This window comes from Bicyclus anynana, chromosome 22 (assembly GCF_947172395.1).
Source record: "Bicyclus anynana chromosome 22, ilBicAnyn1.1, whole genome shotgun sequence".
Classification (NCBI taxonomy): Eukaryota; Metazoa; Arthropoda; class Insecta; order Lepidoptera; family Nymphalidae; genus Bicyclus; species Bicyclus anynana.
In genome coordinates, this window is record NC_069104.1 from 8628798 (window position 1) to 8653203 (window position 24406).

Below are 24406 nucleotides of genomic sequence, written 5' to 3' on the forward strand. Positions count from 1 at the left end.
CGAGACAAACGGACTGCAATTCATTTTTATATAAAATTATATGGATAGATATTACAGTTGTTACACTATCGAACGCCCGTAACTTCATCCGCGTAGAAACTCATTTATAGAACTTTTAAAGGGGAACAATTTATATGATTTTTGCTATAAATGATTTTAGAACAACTGTTTGCGCAGCACAGGTAACGAAAGCTCTTTATAGAATTTTTTTCCCCGCTTTTTTCTCGGGGGAATAATATTTATTATACATATGTTTTCTGTGACAATGCTCCATGGGGATTGAGGAGACCAGAGGTTTCCAAACTATTTTTTCTCATAGACCACTTTCGAAATCTAACAGATCGGGTGGACCCCCTGCAGCAACATTTCTACCATTACCCAAATTTCGAAAAAATATATATCACTACACATCACAACTATGGAAATTTGCATTGCGGCTCAGTTTCAAAAAAATAAGAACGAAATTATCAGTTTACGTTTGAGAATGAGGACATGAGTGACAATTAATTAATTTATTGTGCTGTGAATGGATGTAAAAAAGCAAAGTTGGCCAGTCAAAAAACTTTACTTTTTAATATCTAGGTACTCACAGCACAAAGAGTCAAAAAAATCTCACTAGTTTTAATTAATGAGCGTTTTCCGCTCATTAAATATGAAACTGTGAACCCCCAGTTTTTGTTACGACAACGTAGACACCTATTGAGTCTCCCGTGGACATTTGGGCCACTTTGGGAACCAATGATGTAGGCGGATGAACGCATTCCCATGCGTTCATCCGCCTACATCATTGGTCAAACAACAACACAACTAGTTGCTGCTTTAAGCTTATAGGAACATTTGAGCATAATTAATTTAATTATACAAAAATGGAACAGGAACAAGAATCACAATTAATTTTAATTAAGTGGGTATATTAATATAGCTGTACCTACCTCCCCACCCACAACCACCACATACTTCATTATCGTTTTATTTTCCCGTTAATTTAAATAACTTTTGTTACAGTTTATCATCAATAAAATGAAATACCGCTTTTAAATTTATTAGAGCAGGAACAGTTTTTTTACTTATGTACCAACACGAGCCATAACGCCTGTCGGCCATGATGGTCCTTATTTCAACAGTTTCATGACGTCACTGTAAAAAATCCCTTACAAACGGAGCGTTTGACAAAATTCTTAGCAATTAGTTTGACGTTTTGTACATCAAGTAAAATTGTGACGTCACAAAATTGACGACGACGATATGAACAAATTTTTAAAACTGTAACTCTAAAAATGAAGGACTTTCCATACAAACTTTCAACCCCTATTTCACCCTTTCTCATTTTATTCTCGCAATAAAAAATATCCTATAACCTTTTCCGTATTATGTTCTTAAATCGTGCCAAGTTTTATTACTGTTTTTTTTATAAGTTCTAGATGGCGCTAGTAGTACCTTATGCCACGGTAACGTTTGGTGTTACAAATGGTACATGTAAAATTTTAAATTGCGTATTACTGTATAGAATTCGACAGTTCTATCTATACTTATAATAAATATGTAGAGAGGTCAATTCTGTACATGAAATATATTTCCAAAATAACTATTAGGGGGTGATTAGTGATCGATACTGATGCCAAAAATGCAATCAGTAAAATTTTTGTCTGTCTGTCTGTCTGTATGTTCTTTATAGAAACAAAAATTACTCGACGGATTTTAACGAAACTTGGTACAATTATTCTTCATACTTCTGGGCAGGTTATAGTATACTTTACATCACGCTACGATCAATAGGAGCAGAGCAGTGAAGGGAAATGTTGGGAAAACGGGAAAAGTTACTCCATTTTTTAAGCTTCCGTCGCGTGGTAGAATAGGCGTAGGAGTAGGGTAGGGGCAGGGTAGGGGTAGGGTAGGAGTAAAATTAGGGGTAAGGTAGGGGTAGGGTTGAGTCCCTACTTATCCCCTGTATGGTAGGGTAGCTGTAGATTGGGAGTAAGGTAGGGTAGTAGTAGGTAGGGTTTCATGCGGACGAAGTCGCGGGCGTCCGCTAGTCATAAATATAGATATAGATTATAAATGTTTTTCATACATTCTAAGAGCCCCCGCTCACTTACAACTTTAAGTCGGCCGATTATAGAACAGATATAGCGATGTATGACAGCCTGCACATCTGTCCAGCTGAATCACACACAATTAAAAAGTCGGCCAACTAAAAATCGTCAGTGAGCGGCCACCCTAAGTTTGTTAAATTCTGATACTTACGATTTTGATGAAACTGGTGGTTACTGTCGTTTCACTTTCAATATTAGTTCAACTATTGTACAATAGATGGTGGTGCTATTGAACAGTTTACAGTTGCTAAAAGAAGTAAATAGACAGAGTAATATCATTGTAAATTAAAATATATACTAGCGGACGCCCGCGACTTCGTCCGCGTGAAATTTAGTTTTTCACAAATCCCTCGGGACCCATAGATTTTTCCGGGATGAAAAGTAGCCTATGTATTAATCCAGAGTAAAATCTATTTCCATATGCGCCGTTAAATAGTAACAAACATCCAAACACAAATCCATACAAAATTTCGCGTTTTTAATATTAGTAGGACGATTTTGACGAAACACTCTTGTACCTTTTCATTTCATTTTTCAGCAATATATTTTAGTATCCACTTCTGTACGGGTTCGTAACGGCGTATAATCAAAGGTTGTATTACCATTAGTGGATGGTAAGGAGAGCCATCTGTGTCGAGAAATTATTTTGTCTTTGCCACCCAACCATTCTAGTCCTAATGGTTCGGACTACTTTAGTATTTTATTCGAGTACGATCGATTATTGGGTGGTAAATTCAAAAATTGTTCGTACTCGACTAAAAAAAATACATACAGCCGAACGTAGAACCTCCTCCTTTTTGGAAGTCGGTTAAAAAATACTAAAGAAGTCTTTTCGGCCTAATAAGCTGAAGGCTTTAACCCCGAATGAGGTTGAAAGTTGAAATCTGGTTACTACTTATGATTCAGCCTGTGTGAATGCCCCGCGGTTTCACCAGCATAGTTTAGGAATATGGAGATAAAGTATAGCACATAGCCTATATGACACTCACAAATACTGTGGCAATCTATTGGTAAATGAATATTCAAAATTGGTTTTCAAACAATCCTGAGATGAACCCTACAACCTCACACATCACTGCTTTATAGTATTAGTATAGATTTATTAAGTTGATAGCAGTAGAAAATAAAATACAAAAAGAATGGTTTAATAATATTCCATGTTCATACAATTTATGTAAACTACTGGCTGGATAAAATCAAAGTACTTATAGTTTTAAAAAATCATTTTTTTTCCATTTGACCCACAATGTAATGTACAATTTATACAATATATCATTACAACAAAAATACCAAACCCATTTTAAGGTTTTTTACCCAACTGCAAGAAGGGTTATACATAGTTCAATATTATAATCAAATTATAATTATGTAGTTCTTAGTCTTACATCAATTTAGGAATTTTATCCTTAGTCTAAAATATATCATGGTTTAATCATTTTGAGTCTCAAAAACAGATTTTAGCCCCCATTAGCACAAGAGTTTTTTTTTAACAGACATTAAAAAAAGCATTCAAATACAACGAATGCATGTATATGTTCACACAACAGCGTTTTTAAAACACAACGCTTTTAATCAAGCAGCATTTTCAATTTTTGGCATTGAAAATAGACCATCATTAAACTTCATACTATAATTGAACCCTTTTTTAACGTCTGTTAAAAAACTCTCATGCAAATGAGGGCTTAGACATAATTTATGAAAGTACTTCAAATATTAAATTAATTAAACTAAATGACACCCATATATATAGTTTTTTAAATATTACTAAACACTTCATATATATTGGCTCCAAGGACCTTTAGCTTCTCATTTAATGTAAGATGATGAGTTATTAAATCTGGAATGTTATTTGATTTCTTAGTAATAAGTTCATTAACAACTGGCAATAATTTGACAAAGTGCATTTCAACTTTATTGACATCGACAAATGGATCTGTGCTGCCTCCCAGTTTCAAAGCTCCATTTGTGACAACATGGTCTTCGAGAACCTCCAAATGGTTCTTCTTAGTTGGAACCCATTTTGACGCAAATAATGTGGCAACTTCATCAACTACAGTAGAAAAGTTACTGCTCACTGCTGCCATAGTAACAGACATGACTTCATCGCTTTCCAAAATATCCATTGTCTCTTTGACAATAGTATCAAATTTGGCTTCTGTAACTTCTGTATGGCCAACTAAATAGTGGACCATTTTCTTAACTGGATCTCCATTATTTGTGTCCGTGCACAGAATTGTTTGTACTGACCAAAATACTTGCTCCACTTCTTGCAAAGTGATTTTCTTTTTCAAAGATATCGGCTCAACAACTCTCTTCACAGCTTTTTCTATTTGTCTAACTAAATCCTCTACTCCTGGACCTACAAAGTGATGACATAGAGACAGGTATTTTGCTTGCAATCCACTGTCAATAAGGGGATCATCTTCATGCATAGAATCTCTATATAGATATCCCCCAATAATGTTCAACTGTACTCTCAATGTGACATTTAAGATGGTCAATGCGTAAACTAACACACAAATCCTAGTAAAAATCATAATTTTCATCTGTTCCCACAGAGTGAGTTTGCTGTCAGTGTTATCTTGCAACTTCTGAACTATTTCGTCAGTGTTAAGAATGCTCAAGATACTCTCGGACACAATTTTTGACAAAGTAAGTATAGTCTGGTTGCAAGTGCGCTCAGTGCTTTCAAAGTGTTGTTTCTTGCGAGTCATATCAAAGAATTTTTTCGCTTCTTTCTCTTGCCATTCCCTTAGTCTTTTTTGAGCATAGCTCATAAGTAAATACAGTGATCCAAACACTGCACCTGTAATTATGAACTTTCTCTTGTGGCGCTGTAAGAAGTTTCTAATGCTGGAGAACATTTTGAATTCTTTTTCAATTTAATTTCTATTACTCAAATTCTAGTGGTGTGTCGGACCTGTATTTTGTTGTGTTCATGAGACGTTTAGTGATAAAAGTGGTGGAGTCTATGAATCTTTCAACACAGTTCATAATGCATACTTCAGTCTTAGAATCAAGACGAGTTGAAGGTCGGCCCATACAAGTTTCCCAGCAAGTATCTGTGAGACCGTGAACGAGAACCTGTAATTTATGATGTATATACATTAAAAAACATTCGCTTTTGAATTTGTTTGATTGAAACAGGGCAAAGGTCATGTAAGCAGCATTATTAAGATTCTACAAATTGTAAAAATAAATTTTAGTGATGCTAAATTCACGCAATCGTATGAGGAAAACTGAAGTTACTTAACGATACGTAATATTACATAAATGCATACATACTGAGGTTTTATAAAAATATAGATACCTGAAATCGTTGTTTCTGCGTCTCTGTAAGAATAAAGCTTTCAATTTGCGGATCTACGTGCTCGGTCTCACTCATAATCAATCAAGGAATAGTGTGTGGAAGGGTTTTCTAGTTCTATTAATAATTTACAACAACATTAAGGAAAAATATTAATAATTTATCAGGAAATGTAAGATAACAACGCCACCACATTTGACCGAACGAAACCGAAAGAAAAAGGTGTTTTGGCAAATGTCAGTGTCATTTGCACAGAACATTAATACTTGGTCATTTGTCAGATTGACAAGGAGTGGAAGCAAAGATTACAGTGTATTATTGGAAATAGATAGGCTACTCGAACTTTTTTCGGAACGCCTGTGATAGCGCCATCTAGTGACTAGATACGGTATTTTTAGTATAGTAAAAAGTAAAAAAATAATAATGCATATTTTTTGTAAAGGAGACATTTTTGATTTTGTAATAGTTGAAGAAACCAATTGAGAAAAACAAAAAAAAAAAAGACAAAAAGATTTCCTTTGTTACCCCCGGGCTCGAACTCAGGATTATTATATTGTACCTTTGTTATGCACCACTAGGCCAAATGAGTAGATGGAAAATCGTTGAAACTAATGTACACTTACTGTTTTTCTTTAATAATCCTTTTGCTTTTGAAATACAAACACATAAATTATTACGCGTCAAAATTAAAAGGATAAATAATTCTTTTTTTTCGGTTTTTTTTCCGTACTTACACGGGTTTAATCTCTAAAAACATTCTAGTACGTTCACATCATATGCAATTGTATTTACTATCCTGGAATCTTAAATCTAGGATGTAGATGGCGCTGCTTCATAAAGATTTCACGTTCTTCTAAGTTCCCATGGCATGAGTGGAAGTGAACCTACAAACGAAAACTTTAGTTTTAACAGCGATACTATTTCCGCAAACGAAATATTTTTGAATTAAAGTCAGCCTTTTTTATTTTAATTTTTTTTTCATCGAGTTTTAATAAAATACTTACTTTAAAAATATTTGAAGAAACCAATTGAGGAAAACAAAAAAAAACAAAAATGATTTTCTAAAGTTAACCGGGAACTCTAAGAAAATTATAATATAATAGTACACCATTAGCCCAAATGGCTATGTAAAAATTAGGGTAGTTGAAATTAATATACGCATATTGAAGATTCGACCTCTTGGTTGAGATAGACTCCAATGACTAAACAAAATCACTACAAACATGGCACGTCCACTTATCCTCAAGGATTTAAAAATCACTAAATAGTGCAAATAACATTACTGAATTACTATTCGGACAAATTAATATTATTTTGTATTTACTCCTAATAACGTTTTTCCGTGGAATCCAAAATGTTTTACTTTTAAACAGAAACAGTCACACATAGAAGCAAAGCATAGAAACATAAAAAAATCTTATACGTTTGAATACTGTAAAGTAAAGGATTGCCGGGCGCAGAAGTCGAGTGTACAAGAAACAGAAAGAGATAATACTCTTCATCTTCTAATCCTCTGAGGCTCAGCAGTAAAAATGAGAAAAAGAGCTATAGACACAACAAATACACATGACCATAGACATAGACATTGATCATTGAAAGTCATGTCATGTGACAGGATACGAGTATTAGTGTTCTGTGACTGTCATTGTCAATGTCAACATTTCATGTAATGCGGTAAATAAATAAAAAGTTTTCTTTACTAAAAACATCTGATAATTAATTTTAATTTTTAAATCATCTACTAAAGTGATTTGAATATGGAGAAAACTAACATTTGGAAGTTTATAAATGACTGTAATGTAGTAGGTTACACGCTCATTATTCCGAGCGTTGCCGTTGGAAATGTTGGACAACTGTCTTGTGACTTGCTAATTTCGTCGTTGAATATGGTGAAAATTGCGTCGATATATAGCCCTGCACAGATCCCTGTAATTGGATACGACCCCTACGATCTCAAGTCCAACAGCCTCTCGACATCTTGCGATATTTACATATCAGATATTCGAAAATTATTGGTTCTACAGTTAAGAGCACCCTTGGTACATAAATATGCTAGCGGTTTCCTGAAAGACGTAGTGAGTACATTTAGAGAAAAGCAAATAACAGATGTAATTATACTGACCAGCAGCTTTGCTCATGAGAAGAAACACATATTAAGCTCGCCTTTTAGATTTGTTGCGAGTGAAGGAAATCCGCACACCCAAAATGTAAGGAAAGCGAATCTTGTTAAACACGAAGAAAATACAGGTGAACCAAAAGTGTTTGGAGGAGGTTTTGCTAGTCTACTTTACAAAATATGCCTGGAGTATAAGCTGCCATGTCTGATATTGTATAAATATTGTTCAGAAGGCGACAATATACCTGATGCGTATGACATGGTTCAGAATTTGTCAAATGTTGTACCAATATTCGCAGAAAATCAAGACTTGCTTACACAGTTAAAACAACCTGTTTCCTGGACATTGTTGTTTGGTCGCCCACCACCTCAGGACATTTATTAATATACATTTTGTAATTTTTTTTTAATATTTTAATAAAAGGGTATTTGTTAAAATGATTTTTTTTAATATAGTGATTATAATTTTTTTTTATTTATTTATTAAACTTGACCAATTTAATTCTTCTTAATATAATGAGTATTCTTCTTCTTCTTCTTTATTCTGGGCCGTTTCCGCACTTAGCCATTTGATTGGCCGTTGTGCGTGGGTCCCTCCGGTGTAGGTTCCCGCTGGATTTATTCCATCCAGCCGAGCTCGCTCCAGAAGCTTAGCAGGCCGCCCAGGTCGCCGATAGCCTCATGGAGTGTCGCTGAGGAGCCAATGTAGGTTGCTCGTTGTTCCGTTACGCCTCTGCAACTGAGCATAACGTGTAGCGGTGTCTCGTCCTCCTCCATGCAGGCTCTGCACAGAGGACTGTCTGTCATACCTAGAATTGAAAGGTGTTTGTTTAGTGGGCAATGACCAGTTATGAGGCCAACTACTGTTCTCAACTTATCTCGTGGAAGGTTTATAAGTTTCTTTGTTAACCTTGGGTCGGGGCTTGGAAGTGCCTCCTTTGTATGTCTACATGTGGTTATACTGCCCCATAGTTCAGCGTGGGTTCTGATGGTTTGTTTGTGCAACCATGTTTTGTATTCACTGAATGGTATGGGTACTATTGGTTCGGGTCCTACTACCTTCAGTGTCGTGGCGCGACGCGCCAGTTCGTCAGCCGCTTCATTACCTAAAATTCCGCTGTGTCCCTTTATCCATCTTAGGATGACTGTGTTATTTGTTGCAAGTTTTGTTAGGGCCTTGTGACAGTCCAGCAGTAGTTTTGACGTGGTCGAATGTTTTGCCAGTGCTTTTAGTACTGCCTGACTATCGCTAAGTATATTAATGTTAAAATTTGTTACCTGTCTGTTGGTCACGGCAACAGCCGCAGTTGTGATGCCGACGCATTCTGCCTGGAAGACTGAGTTGTGCTTACCAAGCGCTTGTGCAATCCGTATATTGAGGTCTTGGCAGTAGACTCCTGCTCCAGTACCTGTGTCTGTCTTTGACCCATCCGTGTACACATCTAGGGTGTCAGGGTTTGTGTAGCAGTTACTAGCTTCTTCTGTATTGATTTTGTATGTTTTGTCCATCACGAATTGTTTTTGTGTTTTATCACATATCCACTCCATAAATGGGTTTATTTGTATTCCCTCTTTTAAGATGTTGGTGTGGGCTGTGTTTGTGTGTTTCCACAGTCCGCATGTTTTTAGTCTGAGAGCTGTAAGCGTTGCTTCCTCTTTTATATGGAGATGTAATGGAGGAATTCCTAGTATTACCTCCATTGCAGCTGTCGGTGTTGTGCACATACTGCCTGTTATGGATAGCAGTGCTTGTCTTTGGAATTTTTGAAGTTCCTGTTGAGTTGTCGTTTGGATCACTTTTGGCCACCAGACTATAGATGCATATGTCATTGAGCTTCTTACAACTGTAAGGTATAGCCACTTCATTATGTGCGGTTTTAGTCCCCATGTTTTGCCTATCATGCGTTTGCACTGACATAGGATGATTGTAGATTTCTGAATTTTCGTTTCAATATGTTTTTTCCAGTTCAACTGTTGATCTAGTGCTACCCCTAAGTATTTTACCTCTGTGGTTAGCTTTAGGGTTACTTTGAATAAAGTCGGAGTTTTTGGAAAGTTTGGTTTTCTTTTATGTGTGAACAGAATAAGTTCTGTTTTTCTGGGGTTAACAGATAGTTCGTTAAGTGTACACCATTTTTCTATCTGTTTGAGTGCATCTTGCATTATTCCACTTAGGGTGTTTTCATGTTTTCCTCCTATAAGTATTGTTAGGTCGTCAGCGTACCCTATTGTGAGGAAGCCATTGTTGTTCAGTTTACTGATTAGTTCATTTACCACCAGGTTCCATAGGAGTGGGGATAGTACTCCTCCTTGAGGGCATCCTCTGGCAGCAATGGCTTGAGTTTTACCATTTATGTTTATCTGTATCGCCCTGAGTGATAAAAGGGAATTTATCCATTTTCTTATTGTTAGAGGTACATTATGCCGTTCAAGGGACTTTTCTATACTGTTGAACGTGGTTTTGTCGAAAGCACCTTCTATGTCTATGAAGGCTCCTAGTGTTGATAATTTATTTTCCATGTTGTGTTCTATTTTGTTTACCACTGAGTGTAGGGCTGTTTCTGTGGATTTGCTGGTACTGTAAGCATGTTGGTTCGGGTGTAGGGGGGTGTTACTCAGTACCCCATCCCGTAAAAATCTGTCTACTAACCTTTCCAGGGTTTTTAGCAAGAAGGATGTTAGGCTGATTGGTCTGAAAGCTTTCGGATCAGTGTAATCTGATTTACCTGGTTTTGGTAGGAGGATTACTTTCACATCTCTCCATAGTTTTGGTATATATCTGTAAGCTATGCAGGCTCTGTATATTTCTGCTAGCCATGGTGTTAGCCATTCCAAACCCCATTGTAAAAGGGCCGGAAAGATGTCATCCGTGCCTGGTGATTTGAAGGGGTGGAACGTGTTTATTGCCCACTGTATTCTGTTATGTGTGACTATCTTGTTGGCGAGTTCCCTGTCTGATTCTACTGGGTTGTAGGTTTCATTTATGTTTGTCCAGTCTGCAGAGTCTAGTATTTTGCATCCTGGGAAGTGTGTTTCTAGAAGAGTCTCACTTACTTCTTTGTCGTTTTTTGTGTAACTACCATCAGCTTTCTTTAGGGAGCCTAGTATGAGGGCGTTGTCTTTTGCAAGGATTTTCCTTACTCTGTTAGCTTTCTCACATGATTCTATGTTTGAGCAGAACCGGCGCCACATTTTTGTGTCCTTCTGCCTTATTGTTTTGTTGTAACTGTACTGGTGATCTTTGAAAGTATCCCAGTCTTCATCCTTCCTGGTGTTCTTAGCTTTGTTAAACAGTCGTCTAAGATTATGTCGCTTCCTTTCAAGGTCGGGGCTCCACCATGCATGCATTGGTTTCTGTTTTGTTGTGCAGGTCTTTATGGGACAGGCTTTTATGTAGCATGACGTGATGACATTAGTTATGCTTGTCACGTTGTTGTCTATTTGATTTGTTGTCTCGATTGTAGTGTTATGGAGTTCGCTCTCATTCCCATAGTTGCTATGGAGTAGTGTTTTATATAGTTTCCTGTTTGTTTTCCTTGGATTTCTCCGTGGTGTGTCCTGTGCCGTGGTCAAGTTCAATTCGAAATGGATGCGTTGATGATCACATAAGGTGAGATCATCAGACACATGCCAGTTTCTTATTTGATCCATTACACCGTTAGACGCCAGAGTTATGTCTACTATTGTTTGGGAACGGCTCGTGATAAACGTTGGTTTCGAGCCTTTATTTAAAACTACAAGATTAGTTGTTAATAGATATGTTACAAGTTGCTCACCTCTTTTGTTGTTTTCGTTGCATCCCCATAGGGTGTGATGTGCGTTGCTGTCTACTCCAATTATGAGGTCAGTGTTTTCGTCCTCACAGTATTTTATGAGGTCCGTCATCTCTTTTGGTGGTATATGTTCTTCTATGGGTAGATATAACGATGCCAAGACTAGTGGTCTTGTCCTAGCACCGGTTTGTTGTCCTATGCCACTTTGTATTCTTATTGTTGTTATGTCTCTGAAACAGAATTGTGTTAGCATTGTCGCTGTGATACAGCGAGGTATATAAATACAAGTTCTCGGTGGAGTTTGTTTACTGTCATAAAGAAACTTACCGTTGCAGTTGCCAAAACCACATATGCGGTTTCCTCTGACCCACGGCTCTTGGATCAGCACTATGGTTTGGGCCCCCTCCTCCAGTTGTTTGCGTAATGAGTATTATGTTTTCTCATACTTTGTAGATTATTTATGGAATGGAAAGTTAAATTTTGTTCTGGCAAAGTCCAAGTTCATTTATTTCTAAGATATTTCTTTTAACACGTTCGCTGCGGTACGAGGTCAATTGACCTTATACGTCTAGTTTGTTCAAGAGTTACGAGGTCGATGGACCTCGTACCGAACTACTTAAACTTTTAGTATCAGTTCAAAAAACCTCGTACCATACCAGAGGAAAGTACAGAAAAATCAGAACCGCACCGAAAGTATTTGGGCCTCTTACTAAATTTGATATATTAGTTACTATTAGTATAAACGAATTCTAGATCCGTATTATATAATGAAGTGTTGAACTACCCCAGGGACGGAGCTATAGACGAACAGTAATACTCCATAACAAATGAGGTCACCAAACCCTCCCTCTATGCACCGTAATAAAATTTTACTTTACGAGCGACCCTAACATCGACAATTTCGTGGTGTGGCCGATTTTCACTCATTTTAATAAAACCGTTTAGGGAACACATTCTGAACCCTTATTCGCACAAGAGTTTTTTTAACGGACGTTAAAAAAGCGCTCAAATACAACAAAGTAGGTACCTATATATTTACACGACAGCGTTTTTAAAACACGACGCTTTTTTTCGAGCAGTGAACACTAGTGTATGATATTTTTTCGAGTTTTTTCGAGCAGTGAACACTAGTGTATGATATTTTTTTGGAAAAATTAAGAAGGACCGTCTCTGAAATGCATTAAAATTACAAAATTTCGGACCTACTTGTATGTACAATCTATAGGTACTTATAATGAATCTGTAGAGAGGTAAATTCTGTAGGTACATGAAATATATTTCTAAAATAACTTTCAGGGGGTGATTAGTGATCGATAGGTACTGTTCCCAAAATGCAATCAGTAAAATTTTCGTCTGTCTGTCTGTTTGTCTGTATGTTCGTTATAGAAACAAAAACTACTCGACGGATTTTAACGAAACTTTGTACAATTATTCTTCATTCTCCTGGGCAGGATAAAGTATACTTTTCATCACGCTGCGATCAACTGAATTATCAATCTGCGAAAATCAATGAATAGCAGTGAAGGGAAATGTTGGGAAAACGGGAGAAGTTACTCCATTTTTTAAACTAGGGTAAGGGTAGGGTAGCTGAATATTTACATTGAGTTTCACGCGGACGAAGTCGCGGGCGTCCGCTAATAGTTTATAAAGATACATAGCTGTGTATGTACATCATTATTTACGTGGAACTTTGGGAGCATAAAATGTGTTGGCGATTTAGCTGCGAAGCTACGAGTAGGCGAGGGAGACGCAAGTGTTATAAATTGCCTGTTATCGTCCAGGCAATAACTCTTTTATGGTGGCATAAAAATGTACGTTTTCTATGGCATATAGATATTTCTATGTAATATAAATGACCACACAACTCAAGAACAGTTTATGTTTCTTTTTTAGTTACTAAGTAAGGGCTAGCTAACTTTATATAATATGGTAGGTAGGTATGTATACCTACATACTTTAACAACCCATATTATGGCTCACCGTAGAGCATGAGTCTCCTTCCAGAATGAGAGGGGTTAGGTCAATAGTCCACCACGCTGGCTCAATGCGGATTGGCAGACTTCACACACCTAGAGAATTAAGAAAATTCTCAGGCAGGTACTTAGACAGGTTTCCTCACGATGTTTAAGGTACGTGATATTTAATTTCTTAAAATGCTCATTACTGAAAAGATAGAGGTGCATGCCTGAGACAGGAATTGAACCTAAGCGCTCTGAATCGAAGGCAGAGTTCATATCCACTGGGCTCGGCTATATGATGGGTATATTCATTTATTTTTCGCCAATTAATCTATTTTATCACTAGAACAGTACTACAATCATCATACATACATATTTGTCAAACTGACAGTTTTTCTAAAGATTTTGAAAAAAAAAAAATATTGTTAAAAAAATTAAAAATATTGTTGTTATAAAGTTGGTTGATTTAGCCAACGTAGACTTTTCTGAAAATACTTATACTACTTACCATCAGGTGAGATCGTAGTCAAGGACTAACTTGTAAAGAATTAAAAAAAATAACATTATTCATTCGTAGTTAATTTTTACTAGCATACACGTAGAAAACAGTTATTTTTATTATGGTATATTACGGTTCTTGCTATGTTTATGACTTAAGTACTTAACTATGGTATTAATTTACAGCATAGGCATATCTGTGTCCATTATGTACGATTGGTAGAGAAGCATAATCCTATTCCGGAGTGCCTCGATTCACTGCATGTTAATATTCAGGCAGTGTGATCCGATTTGTGTCGCTGGAGCCCATAATGCCAGAGCTGATTAATATTTCGTCCACGACTGGGGCTTACAAGCGTATCATGTAATTGAAATATAAACGATTTAGCATTAGGTACTCCAATTTAGGTTTATACTTTATTATACCTGTCTAACATATTTAGGACTTTTTCATTCAGGCCAAACACTCTTCCCAAACCTAAGCTCTAAGCCGAGGTCCTTAGAGAATCGTTCTGCCCATCTCTTTTATTCCTTTCGCGCCCCACCAGGCGATTCTTCTGGGCTCGTCTAAAACCCCCGGCAACGTTGCTAATGTTCCATTATGCGGCTCTTCGGCACCTATTCAAGCAGAAAAATTAATTATTTAAGTTTATTATTTACCTATTAATTGGGTAAGAAAAGTGAGTTGACCAAAAGTACCTATAGCTTGATCAGGAAAATAAAAAACCTCACCATGTTGCAAAAATTAAGAAACTAATTTTTGCTACAAGCATAGGTAGTATGTAAAAATAACTATTGACCAAAAGGCCTCAGCCCAGAAAGGAAGAACAACACCCTGGGAGAATTCACTCCGCTTTTTAGCTAGGCAAGGAGGCTAAGCCTCGAGGCTCGTAACCCCACCCTACTCACTCGGGAGGAGATGACTCATACATTAAATCGTACATGCTAAAAAGTATACTTGTGGCTTCCTTAATTCATGTTTTACATGAACAAGTAGCTTGCTACAACTACAAATCATATAATTATTATCATCGCCATATCAGCCGATAGACGGACGGCCATCATAGTCATAGGCCTTTTGTAGCGACTTCCATACATCAAAATTCTGATCCACCTGCATATAGCGAATCCCTGCAGTCCACCTGGTGGGAGTCGATCAACACCTTGTACATATATTCTGTGGTGCGAGGTCCTTAGTCCAGAACCTTGGGACCCCAACGTCCGTCGGCTCTTCGAACTATGTTCCCAGCCCATTTTTGCGACTAGTTGAGTTATGTCGGTGACTTTGGTTCTTCTACGGATCTCCTCATTTCTGATTTGATCACGCAGATATACTCCGACCATAGCTTATACTTTATAATAGGTACACCGAATATAATAAATCTTAGAGGTACTTTAAATGAAATGACTAAAGTGTAAAACGGCCTTTACGAGCAGAATAATGAATTTGTGAAGCTATTATTACCTACTTAGTCAGTAACATTTATTATTTATGCGCTTGCCACTGCCACATCAGCTTCCTCGTTGACCTCTCATTTGAATATTTACTCACTACATTATTTACAGTGTATATGTCCACACTGTAATTCTGCCTGGCCGACAACAATAATTTAAAAAGGAAAAAGGGTTGTATCTCTCTCGTTAAAATTCGTTACGTTTTGGTAAAGAAAGAATTATTTACGAAGGTCTGAAAGCTTCAACAACCTACTTATGTATTTACCTAAATTGACTCGCGGATTTGTGAATAAAAATTTTGTATTATGTTAATTTTGCTTAATGTAAAAATGGCTAAGAGGTTGCAATATAATTTTTCTTTTTTTTGCAGTATTTTTCTCAGTAATATACCCAGTTTTATTTTTCAACTATGTAATGCCCTCTATCGTATTTATTTGAGCGAAAGTGACGTCTTTTATTTCGCATATTTTTACCGAATTTCTATGTTTAAATTATCATTTAGAGAGATAGATTTTGCGATTTAGCGATTTTGTAATTTACACGAGCGTGTCGCAGCGAAACGTCTCTCCTGCTGATGAGTGGTCTACTATTGTTCTTGTATTTCTGTCATTTAATCTACCAAATCGAATAGGTCACATACGTTTAGCATTATGGGCTGTCCTACCAAGAAGAATAATGTATAATGTAACGATTAGCTCAGCTTTAGAATTGTTATAGCTCAGCTAGACTCTCGCCTCGTACATTGTCTCGTACCTAGACGCGTTCTCGCCTCTCATCTCGCGAAAATGACTTTCATGTTCATACTCTCGCGATGCGTACAGTAGTCTTTGTGTCAGCAATCATGGAGGACGTAGAAATATTAGCGGCATCAACTTCGTTTTAACTGGGGTTATAATAATAAATAACCAAATAATTAATAAGTTATGCAAGTAATTAAAAAAGTAAAAATAAAACAAAAGCGTGTGTCAGCTCCAACACACGAATGGAACTCTTTCAGATCGACTGTCTAAATAAGTGAATGTTGCCCCGCAGCATACACTATGTACGTCTCAATACACGTCACGGTGAAAGGTACGCAGAATAGACTGCGCACAAAAACATAACGCTATCATTCGTTCATCGAATTTTACTGCCCATATTTTTTTCATACCGGCGGCTATATATGAAAAATTGATTCTTAAGGAGAAACTCCAATAAACTCCAAAAAGAAAACGTCGCAAAAGAAGATGGTGCCTTGCCGCCAGCGCGAGAGTGTAAATGAGCTAGAGCACATGAGCAGAAATTCTGAAAGTGTCAAGTTGCAACAACTTTGTAAGTTTATAATCTCGCCGTGACAGCGCGAGAGAGCATCGAGCATAGTAATTATTTGTTCACCGGTAAACTGAGTCTGAGTTCATGTAAGTTTTAATTGGCTCAATGCAATGGACTTTGGAAAATTTATGAGCTAAACCTTTTGGCTTAGTACATTTACTGAAGTTGTTGGAAAACTTGTGACAACTTTGTATCTTGATATTCTTTGAGTAGCTACTGAACTACTAAACTTAGACTAACTACTAGACTAACCAGTGCGCGTAATGCGCTTGCTGGGCGATGAACCAAGTTTCAATTTAGTTTCGTCTAAAGTTTTAATTAGAGCTGTACTGCAATGGCCATGTAAAATTTATAATTAGACGATTTCGCTTTGACGTAAACTACTTACATCTAAGTTTGTTTATTTAAATTGTTTAAATTTAAATTATAATGTTTGTCAACTAAGTAATTTTTGGCTGGTGGGAGGCTTCGGCCGTGGCTAGTTACCACCCTACTGGCAAAGACGTACCGCCAAGCGTTTTAGCGTTCCGGTACGATGTCGTGTAGAAACCGGGATGTGGATTCTCCTCATAACAAGTTAGCGCGCTTCCATCTTAAATTGCATCATCACTTACCATCAAGTGAGATTGTAGTCAAAGGCTATTATGTAAAGAATAAAAACAAATACTAAATTTCACTTTTTGACTTTAATTATCACCATAATAACCTGACGGCTCAAATGGTGCTTCAAACCATGTTTATAAATTTAGTTTCTGTCTGGTTCCTAAGCAACGCTCGTTTTTGTAAATGGGTTTCGATGTCACGCCGTGTATCACTTGAAATTATACAACGTACAGAAATTATATCTATACGAATCACAGACATGCCATAAACAATATCTTATATTAAACATCACAAAAATGTTAAAAAAGGTAAATGTATTGTTTAACGTCCCACTTAATTGATTAAATTACGTTCCCCTCAGTTTATTGAGGAAGAAAAACAGTAATGATCCGTCAAAAGTAAAAAATAACAAATTGTTATTTTTACTTCCTCGTTATTTAGAAAATAAAGAAGAAAAATAAGTAAAAGCTAAAAATAATCTGCTAGTTAATAAAATATGGCTTTCTGCGTCGAATAATCAGGACAGCTCCTGCATTCTGTAAATTTACAGCGATGTGACATCGCTCATTTCCATGGCAACTTCGTTGTTAGTGACATTTTATTTTTGGCATTCCATAGAAATAAAGTTCAAAATTGCTAATAAAACTTGTTATAGGCATCGACGAGTATAAAATAACGGATTCACCCCCTGGAAAGATTATTGATTGATGGTTTAACTAGGAGATCTAAGTCAATGCAGACTTGATAGAAGTAGGAAAAAATGCTACAAAGGGCATCCCAATTCAGCTTTTCTATATGAGCACCCCACTGAAGTTTACAATCTAAGGTCACTCCCAGGAAAACAGTTTCAGTGTTTCACCATCAATCATTATAGGCTTATCTAATTTTATAACATTGGGTAATGAAAACTTAATACATTTAGTTTTTTTGCATTTAAAAGTAAATTATTTGCAGTGCACCAATGCGACACATGCTGTATGGCACGCTTTAAATCGTCAGAATTGATATTGTATTGAATATAGTTTGTGTTTTTTTTTAGAATGTATTTTTGTAAATGCTGCAACAGTCCCTGGTGGACCAAATAAATATATAAATATCATCAATAGATGATAGGAAATAATAAAAAAATGTAATTCTTTGTCACTGCTGTCCGCACATTTAGCGAGAGAAACGTAATACTCAGTAATGTGCGACCAGCTCAAGGGTAAACGCTTCTAAAGACTATCGAGCAAATGAAGGCCATTATCTAATATCTCCTCGATGAGTAATGGGGGGAGAATGGGCATTTGGATACGGAAATTGCCAATTAATGTATCCGTCCACCCCCACGTCCCCGTTCCAAACTCCGTGATTTTTTTCGGGAGATTTATTTATTGCTGCTCAGAATATATTATACTTATTTGTAAATAATTTTATTTGCCAACATGCTCTCTGCAATGCGGTATTTTTTTCAAATAACGAGTAACATTTAATTTGTATAAATTTAAATTAATTTAATTTTGCTTATAATTAAAATAATAAATAACGTTTTATATAAGAATAACGAGTGTAATTCGTTAGATAAAAAGAATATTATATCCATATCGTCGCTTTTCGAAAAATAAGCACACATACAAAGACCTAACCTAGTTTTCCTAAACCGAAGGTTGCCTGGAAGAAATCGCTACTTAGCGATAAGGCCGCCTTTTGTATGCTGATCTCTTCTTAATTTGTTTTTTATTTCACTTGTTTTTGTCTTTGTGGTGTGCAAATAAAGTATATTTATCTTTATCTTTATCTAACCATACAATCACACCTTCACAATTTTATGCAACGTGAGAGTAAATTTGTTGATTGTTGACGTTATTGATGATATTAATAATAACATGAAAGGATTAAATCGACCTTTGCTGAAATATCATAATAGAATCTGTATCAAACAAAACGATACACAATAATCCACTCAATTGCCAGGCAATCCACTGAGTGACAGCTTGAAAGTTACTTTCAACGCTAATTATTTTGATACAAGCGAAAATTAACACAACATTGCTCCTTTTGTTAATAACATCATTAATACTAAACGAACATAAGCAGAAATAGAGATGATGTAAATAATTTCCGTTGTTCATCGCAACGTTCTCAAGAGATTTGATACTGCTGTCAGGCCCAGCATCTCGGCTACGTCAGTTGCCTACGGGACGTAGCTGCAGACGCTACGCGCCCAGCTACGTCGTAGCGATTTGAACATTCGTCTTTTATCGGTTTGTGACTAAATATAATTTACCAAATAAATATAACTCGTGTCGCCTTCTAGTTTCTAAATCAAATACTTAATTTAGCTATACTTAAATTAAAACCAAATTTGAGACCAACCGAGTTATTCGAGTAATTTGTATAATCAAATTTTGAAGCTTTGATTTCGTACGGTATCATTGTATGAATTCATAATTGTAGAAATAGTATTTTATTTAACTACAATTAAGGTAAGCGAAATAATTGTATTAAAAAAAAAACAAAATTTAACAAAAGATAGATTAAATCAAGTTTTTAATATTGTTAACATATTAATTCTACTTACCCTTAACTTATAAGTATCTACACAATATATTTAATTTGCTGAGTGATTAAAACTAATTGAACAAATTAAGCCGCCAAATTGTTCAATTTTGTGAACAGGAAAGAGATTAAGTAAAATGTACTCTGGCGATGAAGCGTAAATTTGCTAAATTGTGCGCTTTTATGCGAAAATTATTCACCAATCTGTTTTAGGCGCTACCCCGAAATAATAGTCTAAATTAAGTCGACGGTTTTGAGGCGAAGTAATTGAGTGTAATTCAAATGAAAGTAAAAATGTGCTCGATGCTGGTGTTGGGTATTTTATCCCTGTTTGTGACTGACGCTTGGACCGGGACTTTACAACAGAAAGGTGAGCGTTAACATATCACTTACCTTATTAATAATGGGGATGATGACTAGGTTTCAATATAATATAAATTAGAGAGTAGCATTACTATATGATGACGTGCGTACATGATTTAATACAAAGAACTTTAACAATGAATGAGTTATGAATAATGGGGATGATGACTAGGTTTGAATATAATGATTTTTATGATACATTCAGGTAAATAAGGTCAATGTTAACTGATTTATACATAAAAATCAAATATTTTTTGCATAATTGCAAAATAAAGAAGATTATATAATTTCAAAATCTATTAAAAATAATTAATTAATCGTAATTAGATGAAAATTCATACAGTTTAGCTTCCTTACATTAAATGTGTAATTTTTTTAAATAAATGAACTATAAAAATAAACGCACAAATAACGAGCGATACAAATCTAACGATCATTATGTACCTACGACGTCATTAGTTCGTATCATTTTGTATAAGGCGTTTTTTAGTTATCCACGGCAGTGCCGCAAAACTGACCCTTTAGATCCCTGTAGCTCCGAAAGTAATGATCGCAGATACCTTGTTATTTTTACAAAATTGCTTTACTATTAACATACTCATAATTTATATACAATTTAAAAAACTGTCATCATCCCTATTATAGTCAACTTCTGTATCTAAATGTCAGTCAGGTTCCTAAATTGAAAACCTCGTTCGTGGTTTCTGGTGTCAAATACACATAGTACTCGTATGAATATGTTAAAATGTTTCTAGTTGACAATGGTAATTTTTAGTTAAAGTAGAGCCCAGTGGATACGTGACAGCCCAGTGGATATATGTGATCCATGATAGCCTAGATGTGTGTTATCTCTGCCTTCGGAGGGCGTAGTTTAGAGGGTTCAAATCCTCTCCACCTTTTAGTTATATGGTGAAGTAAAAACATCCTGAGGAACCTGCATACCAGAGAATTTTCTTAATTCTTTACGTGAGTGAAGTCTGCCAACCCGCATTGGGCCAGCGTGGTGCACTATTAGCCTAACCTCTCTCATTCTGAGAGGAAACTCGTAACCAACAGTGAGATGAATATGGGCTGTTAATGATGGTGATGTTGATATCAACAGCACGTCAACATTGAGGCGAATTAAATGGCTAATTCTGGGCGCACATTGGGCTAACATGGTGGACTATTAGAACTTCTCGGACCAAAGCGCATTTGGAACCCTCATAACTTTAATTTTCAGTTTTCGACTAATTATTATCACCATTATCTAATAACATTAATAAATAACAATAAATAGCAGTAAATGGGCTTCCTAATGCGCTCAGTCCAAGAAAATTACCACATTAAATTCTGACACCTATTGTCGTCGTTATCAACCCTTATACGGCTCACTGCCGACCTCGAGTCTCCTCTCAGAATGAGAGGGGTTAGGCCAATAGTCCACCACGCTGGCCCAATGCGGATTGGCAGACTTCACACACGCAGAGAATTAAGAAATTCTCTAGTATGCAGGTTTCCTCACGATGTTTTCCTTCACCGTTTGAGACACGTGATATTTTATTTCTTAAAATGCACACAACTGAAAAGTTGGAGGTGCATGCCCCGGACCGGATTCGAACTCCCTCCGGAATCGGAGGCAGAAGTCATATCCACTGGGCTATCACGGATCTCTTATTAATTTAATTATCTTTTTTTCATTTTTAATACACCTATGTTTTATTAGGTGTTACTTGTCCCTACAGTCAACCACCCAATTACGGACTGGGTCCACTTTGCTTAACCATCTCAATCTCTCTCCACCCTCAGTTCCATCCTCTCATTATAGTTTGCACAAAGTTGTTCAAGTACCCTCAGTATACATACTCGTCGTCTCGACATAAAAAGGTCAACTTGTTCAGAATAAAAGAATCAAGAGCGCTTATTGAATAAGATTTGTGCCCATACGGTAAGGTCAATAGTGTCCTCGAAGTTATGCAATTTTTTATTAACCTACTAGAAGTTGAATGGGACGTGCTATGAAGCAGTGGCGTGCATAAGGTTGTCGATCAGGGTATGCACTAGTAAGAAAAATTAACCAAACTGGGAAAATCTTCATTTAATTGAGCATTAAGAAAACAACTCTTAGTAAAAGAATTGTCAAAATCGGTTAAGTAAATTTAGAGATTACCCTCTACAATACAACATATTCAAACATAAGTATAACGTAACAAGGTACAAGTTAGCCTTTGATTAAAATCTCACCTGATGGTAAGTGATGATGCAATCTAAGGTGGACGCGGGCTAACTTGTTAGGAGTAGGATGAAATCCACACTTCTTTCGGTTTCTACACGACATCGTACCGGAACGCTAAATCGCTTGGCGGTACGTCTTTGTCGGTAGGGTGGTAACTAGCCACGGCCGAAGCCTCCCACCAGCCAGACCTGGACCAATTAAGAAAACATCAATTGACCCAGTCGGGGATCGAACCCAGGACCTCTGTCTTGTAAATCCATCGCGCATATCACTGCGCTACGAAGACCGTCAAAATTTCATTTTAGTTTTAGTTATTCTTTAACCGTAAAGAATTGCCACTTTTAAATTTTTTGGCTGGAAGCGGTCTTAAGGGTGCAATTTAGGAAGAAATTTTTCATTTGTACCTACTTGGTAATTTTCACCGGTTTTACTTTCCGGTCACGTACAGAATATTAATAAATTAGAACTTTGTTATAAAGTCAGCACTAATATATTGGCATTACGTGAGAATTTACTAATGAAAATTAAATAAATAAATTCTAAATATAATTTCATTTTAATGATTTTAATCGTTCTTGATTTAATTATAAATAGGCTCACAATATCTACAAATTGGTAAAGACCGGGAAATATGCAAATCTTTTTACCTGAGGGGGGTACCAGCATATAAATATCTTATAATAGTACAAAATGTAAAGGAGAATGGCGAGATTGCATGTATTTTGGGACTAACAGATAGAAGTAGCGTACTTAATGGAAACCCGTTAATAGTTGTTAATCGTGATTAAACTAAGAAAAAAGCAAATGGTAACCTATCTTGAAAAGCAGGGAGAAAAGAGATATACCTTAAAATTTGATGGTACCCTATCTATGCATACAAATAAATGTGAATTTATACTGAAAAACACCGCCGCTGACATACAACTGCGTGATTGTTTTATGCATACGACAAGGCGTTTCGGTCTCAGGCAACAAGTAGAACATTTTACTATGCTAAGTATAGAAGTAATCTTGATTCCCGTTTTGTAAAATCTCAATATTTTTTTTCAAGCATCCTATAAAATAATAGTTTTAATTAATACAAATGTATTAGTGTACGACAGTTCTGAGAGTGACTCCCATTCTCCTTTAAAATTAACTGGAAATAAAAGGCCGACGGTTGAGGGTCTGGATCCTTAAAACCTGCTACCTCCCAAAGCCACCACGGTCCAAACTCCATAATTGTCTACCGTACTTACTCATGGTAGGATTATGAGCTGACAAACTTTCAAACTTTTATAAAATTACAAAGGTCTGGGGTTCACGGGTTCACCGTCTATATAGCATTATATAAAAAAAACTTAAACCATCGTAATGAAATCTTGTAATAAATTTAGAAATCACAAACAAGCGCGTCAAAGAGAGGCGTAAAGCCGGACGGACGAGACGAAGTTGTGAGTGTTCCTGCGAGTTGTTTGTTGTCGACAGTCGACAGTCGAGTGGCCGTTGGGGCCAGGAGACTTCGACGCTTATAAAATATCCGCTTGTAAAATCTATGCTTTCTTTCTAAGCATAGACAAGACATTGTAATTCAAATATTCGCTTGCAAGGTTTTATCTTTACATATTTATTTATTCTTCACTAGCGGATCCCCACGACTCCTTACGCGTAAAATTTTACACACATCACACTGGAAACGAGGGAAAGTAGCCTGTTGCTCAATTACCTCCTTTATCTTTCGGTGAAAGTCCTATTAAAATTGGTCAAGCTATGCGTGCTTATAGACAGACACACAGATAAAAATTTAAAAAAAATTTAGTACCGTGAAACAACTACAAGTACTTGAGAATATATTGCTATTTAAATTACAGTATGATACTTAAATTTTTTATATGTAATACTAGATGACGCCCGTGACTTCGTCCCAACTCCTTAATCTGGTCCTCTCGCAAAATCCGTTCTTAGGGGACGTCTTCTAACTATAAACTACCTCTCTGCCAAATTTCAACTTTCTACGTCAAGTGACCTTACGCTTTTATATATTTATAAATATGATATTAATTATGTATCAATTATATAGAATCTTCTCACACTCGACACATGTTAAATAAAGATTTCCTGTAGAATGCAATATAATATTTACTCGTATAGGTATTTTTAAAGCTCGATGCTTGCTGATGAGAGCGAATTTCCTCTC

General features: G+C 36.2%; 4 protein-coding genes across 8 annotated transcripts in view; 2 read left to right on the forward strand and 2 right to left on the reverse strand.

Moving 5' to 3' along the window:
- The window catches only part of LOC112054933 (uncharacterized), a 72166-nt gene that overhangs the window by 42069 nt on the left and 5691 nt on the right, over positions 1-24406 (forward strand). The window contains exons 1-2 of one of the 4 annotated variants that reach the window (XM_024094877.2): positions 19271-19579; positions 19866-20022. The exons of 1 other annotated variant lie outside the window; for it this stretch is intronic. In XM_024094877.2, coding sequence (XP_023950645.2) covers positions 19935-20022 — 88 coding nt within the window. In that variant the 5' untranslated portion in view covers positions 19271-19579; positions 19866-19934. 2 more of the 4 variants (XM_024094879.2, XM_024094878.2) reach the window with 2 other exon arrangements.
- On the reverse strand, positions 3299-5627 carry LOC112054927 (peroxisomal biogenesis factor 3). The gene is made up of 2 exons (XM_024094871.2): positions 5404-5627; positions 3299-5177 (listed from the first exon to the last, which is right to left on the reverse strand). The coding sequence occupies exon 2, from the start codon at positions 4955-4957 to the stop codon at positions 3848-3850; it is 1110 nt and encodes a 369-aa protein (XP_023950639.2). The 5' UTR covers positions 4958-5177; positions 5404-5627; the 3' UTR covers positions 3299-3847.
- On the forward strand, positions 7041-7985 carry LOC112054923 (proteasome assembly chaperone 2). Its single transcript, XM_024094868.2, has one exon. The coding sequence runs from the start codon at positions 7158-7160 to the stop codon at positions 7899-7901; it is 744 nt and encodes a 247-aa protein (XP_023950636.2). The 5' UTR covers positions 7041-7157; the 3' UTR covers positions 7902-7985.
- LOC128199330 (uncharacterized) lies at positions 8025-11544 on the reverse strand. 2 transcript variants are annotated; one of them, XM_052888374.1, is made up of 2 exons: positions 11293-11544; positions 8025-8325 (listed from the first exon to the last, which is right to left on the reverse strand). In XM_052888374.1, the coding sequence occupies exons 1-2, from the start codon at positions 11540-11542 to the stop codon at positions 8135-8137; spliced, it is 441 nt and encodes a 146-aa protein (XP_052744334.1). In that variant the 5' UTR covers positions 11543-11544; the 3' UTR covers positions 8025-8134. The 2 variants fall into 2 exon arrangements, with proteins under 2 accessions (XP_052744334.1, XP_052744333.1); XM_052888373.1 differs by lacking the exon at positions 11293-11544 and adding an exon at positions 8795-9511.